This window comes from Haliotis rufescens, unplaced genomic scaffold, assembly GCF_023055435.1.
Source record: "Haliotis rufescens isolate VD_foot unplaced genomic scaffold, xgHalRufe1.0.p SCAF_2, whole genome shotgun sequence".
Taxonomy (NCBI): domain Eukaryota; kingdom Metazoa; phylum Mollusca; class Gastropoda; order Lepetellida; family Haliotidae; genus Haliotis; species Haliotis rufescens.
The window spans coordinates 10339554-10356764 of NW_025963890.1; the positions used below are offsets into that span (position 1 = coordinate 10339554).

General features: G+C 43.5%; 1 protein-coding gene across 1 annotated transcript; it reads left to right on the plus strand.

The window, feature by feature from the left end:
- The first annotated feature begins 1441 nt into the window (after positions 1 to 1441).
- LOC124136246 (Y+L amino acid transporter 2-like) lies at positions 1442 to 9124 on the plus strand. Its single transcript, XM_046502117.2, has 8 exons — positions 1442 to 1553; positions 1756 to 1855; positions 2504 to 2548; positions 3698 to 3821; positions 4170 to 4273; positions 4683 to 4779; positions 7397 to 7546; positions 8884 to 9124. Exons 1-8 carry the CDS (start codon positions 1448 to 1450, stop codon positions 9067 to 9069), a joined length of 912 nt encoding a protein of 303 aa, XP_046358073.2. The 5' UTR covers positions 1442 to 1447; the 3' UTR covers positions 9070 to 9124.
- The last annotated feature ends 8087 nt before the right edge of the window (positions 9125 to 17211 follow it).

Sequence of the window (17211 nt, forward strand, 5' to 3'; positions counted from 1 at the left end):
CTTTGCATTAAATGTTATTCAATGTCACAGGAACTTTTGATGTTCAGTATATTTAGTACACAAAGCTTTGTTAGAAAATGCTCTTAATACACCAGAACATAGGACTTGGCTTCGTTGACTGGGAGTATTGTGAGGCTGTCACAGAAAGTAATCAATTAGAGTTATTTAATGAATACAATCAATGGACAATAGTTGTACATACTCAAATGTGGCGAAACCACCTGATGTCGCTAAGTGAAAAGAGATTTTATAAAAAAATTAAATATTCACTTTCTATAAAAATATATTAAACATTATTTGATGTGTCACCAAATATAACTCGGTCCAGAGTTGGTTCTCATAATCTCATTTAGAAAGGGTACGTGAGCAAATTCAAAGTTAGCTTAGGAAAACTGTAATTGCCCTTTAGTGTTTTAATGAATTTAAAGATGATACATGTCATGGTGTGTCCATATTATAATACTTTGAGGTGAGGTGAGGTGAAATGGGGTTTAACGTCGCGTCCAAGATTATTGCACTTATATAGCGACGTGCATGTACGTGAGTGTGTGTGTGTGTGTGTGTGTGTGTGTGGCTGCTTGTACCAGTCCGGACTGATGCCGATTTATAGTGCTAGCACACTGAGAAAACATGCCGCAGTTTAACATGAATACCCCACTCAGACACAGTAGACCAGTCCTTGTTTTAGCCCCTTAATGCCGAGCGCCAGACAGGGTAACAACAAGTACCATCTTTTAACGTCTTTTGGTATGACGCGGCTGGGGATGGAAACCCCGGACCTTCCGCTCTCCGGGCGGACGCTCTACCATTAGACCACGGAGGCGGTCTTATAATACTGTGAGAGGACGCTATCTTTGTGAATATGTGTGTTGTATAAAGTGTGCTACAATTACTTAATTTGTAACAAAATGCGCGTCCTCAAATTGTTTATAATCCGTCCAAAACCATATATCTCATGAGTTAGATATATTCATAATTTCACATGTCTTTGACTTTGTAAAATAGTTGTTATTCTTTAATTAACAATCTGTCTTTGCTTCTAACATGCACTTAAAGTATGTTTGTTATTATTTTGCATAGTGGCCTGTGGTCTAAATCATTTAGTTACTTTATTCCATTTAGTAAATGGAATAAAGTAACTAAGTTATGTTGATGTGCACGACACCGTCAGCGACGGCGTGATCCGTTGCGAGATCTGCATATACAAGTGAATACATACGTTGTCTGGGGCACCTTCTGCTGCTTGGTTGATGCATGTCATCGTATCTCAATTGCTCTGATCGATGCTCATGATATCAGTCACTGGATTGTCTTGCCGAGACTCGATTATGTACAGACGGACGTCATATAGTTGGAATATTGTTGAGTGCGGCGTTAAACAATAAACAAACAAACAAACAAAATACCTTCGGCTGCTGTTGTTTCAGGGTTCGTCATGGCGGTCAACATGTACAGTGTGCGACTGGGTGCCTGGCTTCAGACAGCATCTACTGTGTGTAAAGTGTTTGCGCTGGTTACTATCATCGTTGCTGGGATTTTACATTTGTGTCAAGGTCAGCAATTTGTGTCAAGGTCACCAGCCTTGACTCCCGTATCTCAAAATATTGTAAACGGGTTTCAGGCACACGACTTTGAAAAGTGTGGAGAAGGAACTTGCCTTAATGCAATATCATCCTTTTTTATTCTTTATGATGCAAATTATTATTTTTACAAAATAGCGCATGACCTTAGTATGTCTGAGGCTTATTTATGCAGGTCATACCGAGAACTTCAGAGACCCCTTCAGGACCACCAACCTGACTGCAGGAGGCGTGGCCATGTCGGTCTATGCTGGCCTGTATGCATATGGCGGCTGGTAAGGCATAGATAAATCTCCCAACCCAACCCCCTCCTCAGTCCCGCGAATATAAAATGCTCCTCGAAAGGATGAATATGTCTTATAAGACTGAATGATTTTGGAAAATAATATGTTGTTTTAATATTTGTTACATTTAGTTGTGAGTGAATTATTGCTGTATTATGACAGAAACGCTGTTATAAGTGTAGTTTAACGTAAGGGTGTAATATTATTCAAGGATTCATCACGTATCTTTCATTGCCTTCTTGTATACGAATAAACATCTACACGGGATTTTTTTTTATCGAAATTGGGTATTTTTTCAACGACAGCTACAAAACCAGATTGCAACAATGTAATTTTTGTGGCAGGCAGTTTTTTCAACTTTCTGAAGCATATTTATTTTTTTCTATAATTTTCGGGGACAATTTATTTTGGGTCGATAACAAAACTGTTAGGAAGCGTCAATAGATAATTGATTTCGTTTCTCTGTTTAGATATTAGTATGCTGCATTGTAAACAAAACAAAAGTTTTCGTCAGGGAATTAAAACAAATTTTTGGAATAAGCGCCTAGCTTTTCCCCGTGTATGCATGAACTGCAACAGTGAATCTTTAAAATAAAAATGTTGTTTGCTGTCACACCGTCTTACATATTGTCACCCCAGGGATAATGTCAATATGGCCGTCGAAGAAGTCATGAGACCCCACAGGTAAACCAATTAAATCATAAAAACTGTTCTATATAAATATCAACATTACGTTGATCACCTTAACAATTGCTTGATACAGCCTTCAATAATATTGAAATATATATCACACTTAAAACAAAAATGTATATTCTGATTTTCAAAATAAAAATGCAATATATACTCACACGCAAAAGAAACGCAAGTCGAGTATGCAGTATACATGTTATTTATTTTCAACAGTAAAGACAAGAAATACTAATAGGGCAAGATTGACAAAAATTTGACTGAAGACAGTTAATGGATTAAAAGGCAGATGACATAATCATATTTTTCAAATGTTAAGGGCTTACACAGTTTCGGGGCAATACCCAAGATGTCAGTCAATACCTGGTGTGACCACCATTAGCATTTATCACTGCCACACATCTCCTGTACATTGAGTGGTTCAGGCGATTTGTGAAGGCCCTAGGGATCCTCCTGCACACATCCAGAGCAGCTGTGCGTAGTTCATCGGCAGTTGTAGGGACTGGGCGCATATTGTGCAGACGCCTTCGAACCTCATCCCACAAGTGTTCGATGGGGTTCAGATTAGGGCTGAGGGCTGGCTACGGTAGAACACGGATGTTGTGTTGTTGCAGAAAGGCCATGGTAGCTCTGGCAACATGGGGACGAGGTTGTCCTGCTGGAAAATGTGTTGTTGATGTTGTGCAAAAAATGGAACAACGTGGGGTCTGATCACTTGGTCGATATACCGCTGAGCAGTGACGCCGTGTCCCCTACCTTGACCAACATTCAGAAAGCACATGGGTCCAAGTCTCGCATTAAGTCCAATCCCTGCCCATATCATGACGCTAGGTCCACCCCATGGATCCCTTTCCACAACGTTTCTGTCAGCGAAACGATCACCTCGACACAAAAGCGACTTTCATCAGAGAAGATGACACGCCTCCACTCACAATGACGCCAATTTCGATTGCTAAAACTCGTATCAATTTATGGTTCCGTGTTTGTTACCTATTTGTATAAAACCACTTGCGTTTCTTTTGCGCGTGAGTATATATTCTATTTTTAAATTTAACTAAACTGCCGGGAAAAATACGTATACGTATGTTGAATAATATATGCTGTAATTCATTGCTTGATTTTCGTAATATTTCTCAAATTTCATAGAACCATCCCCATCGCAATCCTTGGTGGCCTTGTCATACCGACCTTGACCTACATTCTTGGCAATATCGCCTACCACGCTGTACTCACTAATGGTGAAATTCAGTCTGGGATTGCGGTCGCTGTTGTGAGTAAAAAAACACACGAGATTATACCACCACCAACAACAACAAAACAGACTATAAAATCAATGTCAGTAGGTCCTTCATTATGATTATGTTGGTACAGATTGTTGTGTTTTTATTCTTTGTAGCCAGTGACGATCAGGGTTAGAGTTGGTCTTCAGCAACCCATGCTTGTCGTAAGCGGCGATTAACGGGATCGGGTGGTCCGACTCGCTGACTTGGTTGATGCATGTCATTGTATCCCAGTTGCGTAGATCGATGCTCATGATGTCAATCAGTGTATTGTCTGTTCAAGAGTCGATTATTTACAGACCGTCATATACTGTCATGTTGCATTTTATTCTTTGTAGGTGTTTGGGGAAAAAACCCTGGGATTATTTAAGTGGATCATTTTGCCATGCGTGGCAATATCGGCAGGTGGAATAGCTAACGCTGTTGTATTCACGGCGTCCAGGTAAGATTAATAACTGACCCCTTAAGATCCGGGTTAGAATTGGTTTTCAGCAACCATGCTTGGAATAAGGCGAATATGCTTGTCGTAAGAGGCGATTAACGGGATGGGTCAGGCTCGCTGACTTGGTTGACGCATGTTATCGTATCCCAATTGCGTGGATTGATGCTCATGATGTCAATCACTGGATTGTCTAGTCCAGACTCGATTATTTACAGATGACTGTCATATAGCAGGAATATTGCTGAGTGCGGCGTTAAGCAACAAACAAACGAAACATAACTCCCTGGCTTATACGTATGATAGGAATGAGACAAACGACATTTGATAAACTAACGCATCGCACATTGTTTCACGTTATATCATTTAATGAAGAGTGCAGTCTTGTTATTGATTATGTATGTATGTTTAGAATCAACTTTGTGGGAGGCCGCGATGGACTGTTTCCACGGTTCCTGAGCATGATCAGTGTACGGAGAAGAACTCCACAGCCGTCCATCATAGCACTGGTAGGTAGGGTGTACCATTTCTGGAACTCGTTTGTATCAGTCCTGTGTCAGTTCTGAGGATTCTGTGATTTAATACCATCCAGTTAATTTCAAATATATGAACTTTCTGCACCATACTTCCAATGTAAACTGCCGGACAAAAGAAACTATACACTGAATTTGACCAAAACATTACAAACGTTATCAAAACGTTGCTATAAACTGAAAACACTCCCTGAAAGACTTGATATATTAAAATCCAAAACACAAGTAATTAGACCCTTAACAAACATATCCCCATATAAATAACATTTCTTGATTCATGTTCAGCCATCATTTGATATGGGTGAATACTATCTTTGGCCCGGCATTTTAGCTCGAACAACAATGACTGGTATTGATTCCATTGTGTATTATTTATCACGACGAAATGATCTACAAAACGTATGCATGAGATTTATGCTTTATTTTTCAATGTGACCTTGACCTTTGAAAGTCAGTCTAACGGTTATCGATAACTGAGACGTAATTTCATTCAAAGTAGTAGTTTTACATACCGCGTATGAATACAGTGTTGGAGTGAAACACGCATTCGTCACCACTCGCCCCTTTCCGTAGCCTCCCGGAATAACACGAGTTGGTCACGAATGGTGAAACACGGTGACATACTGGGACACCCCTCAGGATATTTGGGACGTTAGGCAATGATTTATGAAGAAAGCAGACATTGCATCGATGTGTGGCTTTTGAGAGTAGCTCATGCTAGGTGACCTCATTGGCATATATATCTCGTCGTGCCAACTTGTTCATCGAATGTGTTTATCTTATCAATAATACTAACCATTATACGATAATCTATAGATAACATTAGATAAGGAAGAAAATTGATGGATGCCAACTTCTTTATTATGAGGAACACAACGTTTCGGAGTATATGCTTACTCCTTCATCAGGTGAATGAATGCCATGAGGCAGAGAGCGTATATATGTACATGTAAGGACAACAAAATTGATAAAATAACAAAAGGTGGAAAATAACTAAGGTTAGAAACTAACAAGGGAATCCAATGCATGTATATTTAAAGTTCGGCACTGACTACGGTTGATTACGCACAAGCTATCAGTCGGCCCCGTTGGTGGCTAACAACAATGTTAATCTAGTCATATTATATTGAAATTATGTTAGAAAAAGAAAGAGAGATTATTCAACGCGTGTATTTTCTATCGTCTGTGTCATTTATAAGAAATGAAAACTCATTATGCGACATTTGGCAAACGTTATACACATGGTTATTTCTAGTATATGATATCTACCATACGGAAACACACGAGCGTAATAATGTCGTTACCATTATAAAGTCTCCTTCTTTAATCGGACTGCCTTCGTGGTCTAGTGGTAGAGCGTCTGCCCGGAGAGCGAAAGGTCTGGGGTTCGATCCCCGTCCGAGTCATACCAAAAGGACCCGTGAAGATCCGGGGAGGAATAGGTCTTCAGCAACCCATGCTTGCCGTAAAAGGCGACTATGCTTGTAACGAGATCGGGTGGTCAGGCTCGCTGATCGATGCTAATGATGTCAATCACTGGATTGTCTGGTCCAGACTCGATTATTTACAGACCGCCGTCATGTAGCTGGAATATTGCAGCGTTAAACAACAAACAAGCAAACAAACAAACAAATCATACCAAAAGACGTTAAAAGATGGTACTTATTACCGTGCCTGGCGCTCGGCATTAAGGGGCCAAAAGAGGGACTGGTCGGCTCGGAGTCAGTGTATTGTGTCTGAGTGGGCTATTCATGTTAAAACTGTGGCATGGTATCTCAGTGGGCGAGCACTATAGCACTAAATGGACATTAGGTAGTCCTAGTACAAGCAGCCACACACACGTGCATGCACGTCGCTATATAAGTGCAATAATCTTGAACCCGACGTTTAAATACCCATTTTTCCTCACCTAAAATAATCGAAGTTTAAGACATACATGTTTTGCTATTCACTAAGTAAACGTTGGTTTACGAGGACCTGGACCAACTTGCACAAAGCGACCTTAGCGCTAAGATGATCGTAATTCCCATACTTTAACATAGGCTTACAATAGTCTTAGTGCTAAGATTGCTTTGTGCAAGTGGGCCCTGGTATCTTATCGTTAGTTAACTAGCCATTGCAACTATTAGACGCCATGGGACTACCATGGGTGATACCACAGGGTAGAACATACCGTTTTCGCGAACACCGGGTGTCAGCAATGATTTTAAGTGATCCATATATATAATTTCCACAGCTATTTTGCCCTTCCTGACATTGACGTTTTATGTCTCACTGACCTGCCTGTTTAACACAAAGAACATGGCTTCTGTTAAACGATGTGCAGGAAGTAGCCTCCCGCGCTTCTCTTAACCACTCCTGGTACTGTGACATATTTGTATGGAGTACAACTGTTCAAAGTTCTTATTATTCCGCTGACACCCGTGTCAGTGACTGAAAAAAAAGCTTTGTAAAAAAGGTTTTGTTGAGCTGGGAATAATTTTTAGTGTTGTTATTGACACAGCATCAATTCTTTCTTTCATAACTATAATTTACCAGTCATCTGCATCTCCATGTACCTATATTATTCTCTTTAAACTACTGTATATTACAGTTCGTACTGGCGACTATCTTCGTATGCCTGGGTGATGTCAAGTCTGTGCTAGGGGCATATGCGTTCTTCAAGGCAGGAGGAGAATGTCTCGCCGTCTCGGGAATATTCTTCATACGACGGAAACACCCAGCTAACGACACTACCTACAAGGTACCATGACACTGAATTAGCATGATGAGATACATCTTTCGACCTTGACACACTAATAAAATGTTGTTCAAATATGCACGTATTTGTCAGACGAACACCTGGTGACAAGGGTTTGTTAAATCCAAAATTGCCAGTTTAATTTAATTATAAAAGCAACTTAAAAAAGAAACTTAATTTTTAGTTGGCACGGAGCGTTTGTTAAACGTGGCATGACTTTTCATCAAGTGTAACAAAGCGACATTTGTGTGTTAAAATTAACTCTCATAGAATTACATGATGCAATATGAAACATGTTAGTGCATTCAAATATAGACGATAAATATTTTTTTTTGCTTCATTACTCACAATAAACATATTTCCAATAGAATAACATTTTATACGCCGCCGTCTTCAGTGCGTCAGTTATATATGGCCTGTAAACGTTCCAAACTGGACGAGGCATACCGGTGAAATGACCCCGACTATCGCGGCACGGGAACACGTAAAGCAGGTCTAAATCCCAGTTTATGTGCCCCTTACGACCAGCAAAACAATGCCGGGCCCTAACCCGCGTGTCAACATCAACATACAGTAAACTACGGTTAAAACGAACACGCTTATAACCAACTAACGGATATAACGAACTAACTTTTGAGTCCCGACTATTTGCTGTAGTTATGGTGTATATATATTCTTATAACGAACTACGGTTATAACGAACTAAAAATAGTAGTCCCTTTGAGTTCGTTATAACCGTAGTTTACTGTACTCGATTACCCAGTGAATTATATCTCCATTTTATTAGGGTACATACCCTGGAAACGTTCGCTTCCATAGCCTCGTTTTGAACACGATTCGGGTGCCACGACGCAAAAAGACTACCGATAGGTATCCTGTCTTTGAACATAAATAGATTAGCGGTTTTTCGGCCCAAATTTGCAACATTTCACGCATGCTAAGGGGCGTGTGGTTGTAAATGCATTTCTTACCTCAGTCTTCATTGAGCCAATTTATTTTTACACAGAAACCCAGATTACTTTTTTACAAACCGTTGAAGAATGAGTGATGGTAAAATAGACAAAATTAAATTTAACTTATTTGTTTTTCATTTACATTAAATGCAACAATGAAACGGCCGTTGGTTAGTTTTTGTTGATTTGCCTGTTGCGCGACTCAACCTGAATTGAACCCTGGGAAATCAACGGAAGTCTTCCCAGAGGGAGTTAAAGTACAAGCAAAATATTAATTCGCAACCCCCCATGTACTCAAATCTATAAACGCCCTTTCATGTGGTGTTGACGGGTACTTTTATTAAGGTGAAAATGAAACTCTTCTCAGCTATCTTTAACCTCCTTCAGGTCCACTGGCTGTTCCCTTGCATCTACGTCATGGCCTTTCTGGTGCTGTCCCTCACGGCCGTCGTGAACGACTCTGGCAAGTTCCTTACCCCCTTCATCATAATGATGCTTGCTGTCCCTCTCTACTACATGTCGAGAAGTGGCTGGTGGAGGAGGGGCCATCTCACCACTGTCATTAGTAGGTAACCCTTTCCTCTTCATGCGGGGACATCTCACCTACAGTCAGTAGTAAGTAACCCTTTCCTCTTCATGCGGGGACATCTCATCACTGTCAGTAGTAAGTAACCATTTCCTCTTCATGCGGGGACATCTCACCACAGTCAGTAGTAAGTAACCCCTTCCTCTTCATGCGGGGACATCTCACCTACAGTCAGTAGAAGGTAACCTTTTCCTCTTCATGCGGGGACATCTCACCACTGTCAGTAGTAAGTAACCCTTTTCTCTTCATGCGGGGACATCCCACCACTGTCAGTAGTAAGTAACCCTTTTCTCCTTAAGCGGGGACATCTCACCACTGTCAGTAGTAAGTCACCCTTTACTCTTCATGCGGGGACATCTCACCACAGTCAGTAGTAAGTAACCCTTTCCTCTTCGTGCGGGGACATCTCACCACTGTCAGTAGGAAGTAACCCTTTCCTCTTCGTGCGGGGACATCTCACCACTGTCAGTAGTAACTAACCCTTTCCTCTTCATGAGGGGACATCTCACCACAGTCAGTAGTAAGTAACCCTTTCCTCTTCATGCGGGGACATCTCACCACAGTCAGTAGTAAGTAACCCTTTCCTCTTCATGCGGGGACATCTCACCACTGTCAGTAGGAAGTAACCCTTTCCTCTTCATGAGGGGACATCTCACCACAGTCAGTAGTAAGTAACCCTTTCCTCTTCATGCGGGGACATCTCACCACTGTCAGTAGTAAGTAACCCTTTCCTCTTCATGCGGGGACATCTCACCACTGTCAGTAGTAAGTAACCCTTTCCTCTTCATGCGGGGACATCTCATCACTGTCAGTAGTAAGTAACCCTTTCCTCTTCATGCAGGGACATCTCACCACTGTCAGTAGTAAGTAACCCTTTCATCTTCATGCGGGGACATCTCACCACTGTCAGTAGTAAATAACCCTTTCCTCTTCATGAAGGGTCATCTCACCGTTGGCAGTAGTAAGTAACCTTTCCTCTTCATGCGAGGACATCTCAGCACTGTCAGTAGTAAGTAACCCTTTCCTCTTCATGCGGGGACATCTCGATCACCACTGTCAGTAGTAAGTAACCCTTTCCCCTTCGTGCGGGGACATCTCACCACTGTCAGTAGTAAGTAACCCTTTCCTCTTCATGCGGGGCCATCTCACCACTGTCAGTAGTAAGTAACCCTTTCCTCTTCATGCGGGGACATCTCACCACTGTCAGTAGTAAGTAACCTTTCCTCTTCATGCGGGGACATCTCACCACTGTCAGTAGTAAGTAACCCTTTCCTCTTCATGCGGGGCCATCTCACCACTGTCAGTAGTAAGTAACCCTTTCCTCTTCATGCGGGGCATCTCACCACTGTCAGTAGTAAGTCACCCTTTCCTCTTCATGTGGGGACATCTCACCACTGTCAGTAGTAAGTAACCCTTTCCTCTTCATGCGGGGACATCTCACCACTGTCAGTAGTAAGTAACCCTTTCCTCTTCGTGCGGGGCCATCTCACCACTGTCAGTAGTAAGTAACCCTTTCCTCTTCATGTGGGGACATCTCATAACTGTCAGTAGTAAGCAACCCTTTCCTCTTCATGCAGGGACATCTCACCACAGTCAGTAGTAAGTAACCCTTTCCTCTTCATGCGGGGACATCTCAGCACTGTCAGTAGTAAGTAACCCTTTCCTCTTCATGCAGGGACATCTCACCACTGTCAGTAGTAAGTAACCCTTTCCTCTTCATGCGGGGACATCCCACCACTGTCAGTAGTAAGTAACCCTTTCCTCTTCATGCGGGGACATCTCAGCACTGTCAGTAGTAAGTAACCCTTTCCTCTTCATGCAGGGACATCTCACCACTGTCAGTAGTAAGTAACCCTTTCCTCTTCATGCGGGGACATCTGACCACTGTCAGTAGTAAGTAACCCTTTCCTCTTCATGCAAGGACATCTCAGCACTGTCAGTAGTAAGTAACCCTTTCCTCTTCATGCGAGCACATCTGACCACTGTCAGTAGTAAGTAACCCTTTTCTCTTCATGCGAGGACATCTCAGCACTGTCAGTAGTAAGTAACCCTTTCCTCTTCATGCGGGGACATCTGACCACTGTCAGTAGTAAGTAACCCTTTCCTCTTCATGCGAGGACATCTCACCACTGTCAGTAGTAAGTAACCCTTTCCTCTTCATGCGAGGACATCTCACCACAGTCAGTAGTAAGTAACCCTTTCCTCTTCATGCGGGGACATCTCACCACAGTCAGTAGTAAGTAACCCTTTCCTCTTCATGCAGGGACATCTCACCACTGTCAGTAGTAAGTAACCCTTTCCTCTTCATGCGGGGACATCTCAGCACTGTCAGTAGTAAGTAACCCTTTCCTCTTCATGCAGGGACATCTCACCACAGTCAGTAGTAAGAAACCCTTTCCTCTTCGTGTGGGGCCATCTCACCACTGTCAGTAGTAAGTAACCCTTTCCTCTTCATGTGGGGACATCTCATCACTGTCAGTAGTAAGTAACCCTTTCCTCTTCATGCGGGGACATCTCATCACTGTCAGTAGTAAGTAACCCTTTCCTCTTCATGCGGGGACATCTCATCACTGTCAGTAGTAAGTAACCCTTTCCTCTTCATGCGGGGAAATCTCACCACTGTCAGTAGTAAGTAACCCTTTCCTCTTCATGCGGGGACATCTCACCACTGTCAGTAGTAAGTAACCCTTTCCCCTTCATGCGAGGACATCTCACCACAGTCAGTAGTAAGTAACCCTTTCCTCTTCATGCGGGGACATCTGACCACTGTCAGTAGTAAGTAACCCTTTCCTCTTCATGCGAGGACATCTCACCACAGTCAGTAGTAAGTAACCCTTTCCTCTTCATGCGGGGACATCTGACCACTGTCAGTAGTAAGTAACCCTTTCCTCTTCATGTGGGGACATCTCACCACTGTCAGTAGTAAGTAACCCTTTCCTCTTCATGCGGGGACATCTCACCACAGTCAGTAGTAAGTAACCCTTTCCTCTTCATGCGGGGACATCTGACCACTGTCAGTAGTAAGTAACCCTTTCCTCTTCATGCGAGGACATCTCAGCACTGTCAGTAGTAAGTAACCCTTTCCTCTTCATGCGAGGACATCTGACCACTGTCAGTAGTAAGTAACCCTTTCCTCTTCATGCGAGGACATCTCAGCACTGTCAGTAGTAAGTAACCCTTTCCTCTTCATGCGGGGACATCTGACCACTGTCAGTAGTAAGTAACCCTTTCCTCTTCATGCGAGGACATCTCACCACTGTCAGTAGTAAGTAACCATTTCCTCTTCATGCGAGGACATCTCACCACAGTCAGTAGTAAGTAACCCTTTCCTCTTCATGCGAGGACATCTCACCACAGTCAGTAGTAAGTAACCCTTTCCTCTTCATGCAGGGACATCTCACCACTGTCAGTAGTAAGTAACCCTTTCCTCTTCATGCGGGGACATCTCAGCACTGTCAGTAGTAAGTAACCCTTTCCTCTTCATGCGGGGACATCTCACCACAGTCAGTAGTAAGTAACCCTTTCCCCTTCGTGCGGGGACATCTCATCACTGTCAGTAGTAAGTAACCCTTTCCTCTTCATGCGGGGACATCTCATCACTGTCAGTAGTAAGTAACCCTTTCCTCTTCATGCGAGGACATCTGACCACTGTCAGTAGTAAGTAACCCTTTCCTCTTCATGCGAGGACATCTCAGCACTGTCAGTAGTAAGTAACCCTTTCCTCTTCATGCGGGGACATCTGACCACTGTCAGTAGTAAGTAACCCTTTCCTCTTCATGCGGGGACATCTCACCACTGTCAGTAGTAAGTAACCCTTTCCCCTTCATGCGAGGACATCTCACCACAGTCAGTAGTAAGTAACCCTTTCCTCTTCATGCGGGGACATCCCACCACTGTCAGTAGTAAGTAACCCTTTCCTCTTCATGCGAGGACGTCTCACCACTGTCAGTAGTAAGTAACCCTTTCCTCTTCATGCGGGGACATCTGACCACTGTCAGTAGTAAGTAACCCTTTCCTCTTCATGTGGGGACATCTCACCACTGTCAGTAGTAAGTAACCCTTTCCTCTTCATGCGAGGACATCTCACCACAGTCAGTAGTAAGTAACCCTTTCCTCTTCATGCGGGGACATCTGACCACTGTCAGTAGTAAGTAACCCTTTCCTCTTCATGCGAGGACATCTCAGCACTGTCAGTAGTAAGTAACCCTTTCCTCTTCATGCGAGGACATCTGACCACTGTCAGTAGTAAGTAACCCTTTCCTCTTCATGCGAGGACATCTCACCACTGTCAGTAGTAAGTAACCCTTTCCTCTTCATGCGAGGACATCTCACCACAGTCAGTTGTAAGTAACCCTTTCCTCTTCATGCGGGGACATCTCACCACAGTCAGTAGTAAGTAACCCTTTCCTCTTCATGCGGGGACATCTCATCACTGTCAGTAGTAAGTAACCCTTTCCTCTTCATGCAGGGACATCTCACCACTGTCAGTAGTAAGTAACCCTTTCCTCTTCATGCGGGGACATCTCAGCACTGTCAGTAGTAAGTAACCCTTTCCTCTTCATGCAGGGACATCTCACCACAGTCAGTAGTAAGTAACCCTTTCCTCTTCGTGCGGGGACATCTCACCACTGTCAGTAGTAAGTAACCCTTTCCTCTTCATGCGGGGACATCTCACCACTGTCAGTAGTAAGTAACCCTTTCCCCTTCATGAGGGGACATCTCACCACAGTCAGTAGTAAGTAACCCTTTCCTCTTCATGCGGGGACATCCCACCACTGTCAGTAGTAAGTAACCCTTTCCTCTTGATGCGAGGACATCTCACCACTGTCAGTAGTAAGTAACCCTTTCCTCTTCATGCGGGGACATCTCACCACTGTCAGTAGGAAGTAACCCTTTCCTCTTCGTGCGGGGACATCTCACCACTGTCAGTAGTAAGTAACCCTTTCCTCTTCATGCGGGGACATCTCACCACAGTCAGTAGTAAGTAACCCTTTCCTCTTCATGCGGGGACATCTCATCACTGTCAGTAGTAAGTAACCCTTTCCTCTTCATGCAGGGACATCTCACCACTGTCAGTAGTAAGTAACCCTTTCCTCTTCATGCGGGGACATCTCAGCACTGTCAGTAGTAAGTAACCCTTTCCTCTTCATGCAGGGACATCTCACCACAGTCAGTAGTAAGTAACCCTTTCCTCTTCGTGCGGGGACATCTCACCACTGTCAGTAGTAAGTAACCCTTTCCTCTTCATGCGGGGACATCTCACCACTGTCAGTAGTAAGTAACCCTTTCCCCTTCATGAGGGGACATCTCACCACAGTCAGTAGTAAGTAACCCTTTCCTCTTCATGCGGGGACATCCCACCACTGTCAGTAGTAAGTAACCCTTTCCTCTTGATGCGAGGACATCTGACCACTGTCAGTAGTAAGTAACCCTTTCCTCTTCATGCGGGGACATCTCACCACTGTCAGTAGGAAGTAACCCTTTCCTCTTCGTGCGGGGACATCTCACCACTGTCAGTAGTAAGTAACCCTTTCCTCTTCATGCGGGGACATCTCACCACAGTCAGTAGTAAGTAACCCTTTCCTCTTCATGCGGGGACATCCCACCACTGTCAGTAGTAAGTAACCCTTTCCTCTTCGTGCGGGGACATCTCGCCACTGTCAGTAGTAAGTAACCCTTTCCTCTTCATGCGGGGACATCTCAGCACTGTCAGTAGTAAGTAACCCTTTCCTCTTCATGCAGGGACATCTCACCACAGTCAGTAGTAAGTAACCCTCTCCTCTTCATGCGGGGACATCTCAGCACTGTCAGTAGTAAGTAACCCTTTCCTCTTCATGCAGGGACATCTCACCACTGTCAGTAGTAAGTAACCCTTTCCTCTTCATGCGGGGACATCCCACCACTGTCAGTAGTAAGTAACCCTTTCCTCTTCGTGCGGGGACATCTCACCACTGTCAGTAGTAAGTAACCCTTTCCTCTTCATGCGGGGACATCTCACCACTGTCAGTAGTATGTAACCCTTTCCTCTTCGTGCGGGGACATCTCACCACTGTCAGTAGTAAGTGACCCTTTCCTCTTCGTGCGGGGACATCTCAGCACTGTCAGTAGTAAGTAACCCTTTCCTCTTCATGCGGGGACATCTCACCACTGTCAGTAGTAGGTAACCCTTTCCTCTTCATGCGGGGACATCTCACCACTGTCGGTAGTAAGTAACCCTTTCCTCTTCATGCGGGGACATCTCATCACAGTCAGTAGTAAGTAACCCTTTCCTCTTCATGCGAGGACATCTCACCACTGTCAGTAGTAAGTAACCCTTTCCTCTTCATGCGGGGAAATCTCACCACTGTCAGTAGTAAGTAACCTTTCCTCTTCTTGTTGGAACAGTCACGCCGAAGACCCGGGTTCGATTCCCGACATGGGTACAATGTGTGAAGCACATATCTGGTGTCCCCCGCCGTGATATTGCTGGAATATTGCTAAAAGCGGCGTAAAACCAAACTCACTCATTCACTCTTGTTGGAACATCTCACCACAGCTAATAAGATACACTTGTCTCATTTTGCCAAATTAACATTAATTTCGAAAATTATTATTTAGAACTCCAGACATAAAATTAACTTAAACTCAAAGTCAAGAGGCTATGTAGAATTTCTCGCCTGTGATGTAAACTCCGAACTTGCGGTGTCAAACCACTGATGTGTCACTCGAACAACGAGGTCGGCCTGGCTGAAGGAGAATCGCGAAGCTTTTGCTGTTTTACGGAAAGTATTCATGAATCTGAGGATATTTTATGTCCGTTTCAGTACTTTGACACACACCGCGGATCTTCAGTTAGAAAACTGTACATGTGTTTGAGTCTTCCTAAGGCACTGGTCATTTGGAGGGAGTGTGTGTGTGTGTGCGTGCGTGCGTGCGTGCGTGCGTGCGTGTGTGAAAATGTCACATATATTTGGGATTTGGGAGCGGGGGAGGCTGGGTAGGTGTCATGAAAAAATGTCACATAAAATTTAGGGGGTCAGCAAAATATGCCAGTCCTAAGGCCAATCTTACCCATTTTATAAATGATAAGTCGCTTACATTACCAGGCATTAAGATACTCGTCATCGTTTTCCCGCGTTCCCCCTAAGGTTTAAACTTAATATACATTGCTTTGAAATGCCGAACGTCTTACCGATGTGGGAATACAGTAATATGATATGCAGCTGAGCACCTGGCAAATGCCGTCGAACGAACCTAACCGAGCAAGGGCGATAACTGCCGGTAACATATAGTATTCATTGTGAACCGGCTCCTCTCGTATGATTGTCCCTGTGTGCGAGTCTTCATGTGGTGGCCGAGAGGGGACATCGCTGTCTCGCCCTCAATTACGGCCGCGAGAAAGCGATTACACGATAACACGAGATCGTCAGTTGGCCAGGGGTGAAAAACAAGATTTTCGTTCCCATATTTTCCTGTATACCTTAAACCTTTTCTATTGCTTAAAGGAGGTATCTGTACACAATTTTCATTTGGTAGTAAGCTTGCAAGTGTGTGCGTGAATTTTCAGGGGGTCAATATTGCATAAATTGAAGGAAAAATGCATAATTTGACAAAATTGGCTGTAACATTTTTATTAGGTCATCAAACTATCCAAGTATGTCTTTGATTACAGGTAATGTGTCCGGTTATCTAAATTTGGCAAACATTTTGTTTCATTTAACTGTTATTATAATTCTCAGGGGAAACATTGGTAAATATCATGTTATTTACTTCATTATCAAATCTTGTGAGTAGGTAAAACACTAATTCCATTGAATTGTGACAATAAAACCACTCCTTTATGCAATAAAAAAGGTTTAAGGTATACAGGAAAATGTGGGAACGAAAATCTAAACTAAGCCTCTTTTCCGCTGGTGGCCAACTGACTAAGACGGGAAAGGGACATATCGCTTTCTCCTCTCGTGGTATCACTTTATCGTCTCGTGCTATCGCTTTCTCGTCTTGTGTTGTCGCTTTCTCGTCGCGCGGCCGTAATAGGGGCGAGAAAGCGATGTCCCCTCTCGGCCACCATATATATGTACCCCTCGCGCCGAGTACACAGGCTCGCACACACGGTACATCACGCCATGTGTGTACCAATATTTTCTATA

Excerpts from the sequence above, each read along its gene's own strand:
- LOC124136246 (XM_046502117.2), top strand. The coding sequence starts at position 1,448 with ATGTACAGTGTGCGACTGGGTGCCTGGCTTCAGACAGCATCTACTGTG. Across the intron at positions 4,274-4,682 it reads GTTGTATTCACGGCGTCCAG|AATCAACTTTGTGGGAGGCC; the intron begins GTAAGATTAATA and ends ATGTATGTTTAG. Across the intron at positions 7,547-8,883 it reads CTAACGACACTACCTACAAG|GTCCACTGGCTGTTCCCTTG; the intron begins GTACCATGACAC and ends AACCTCCTTCAG.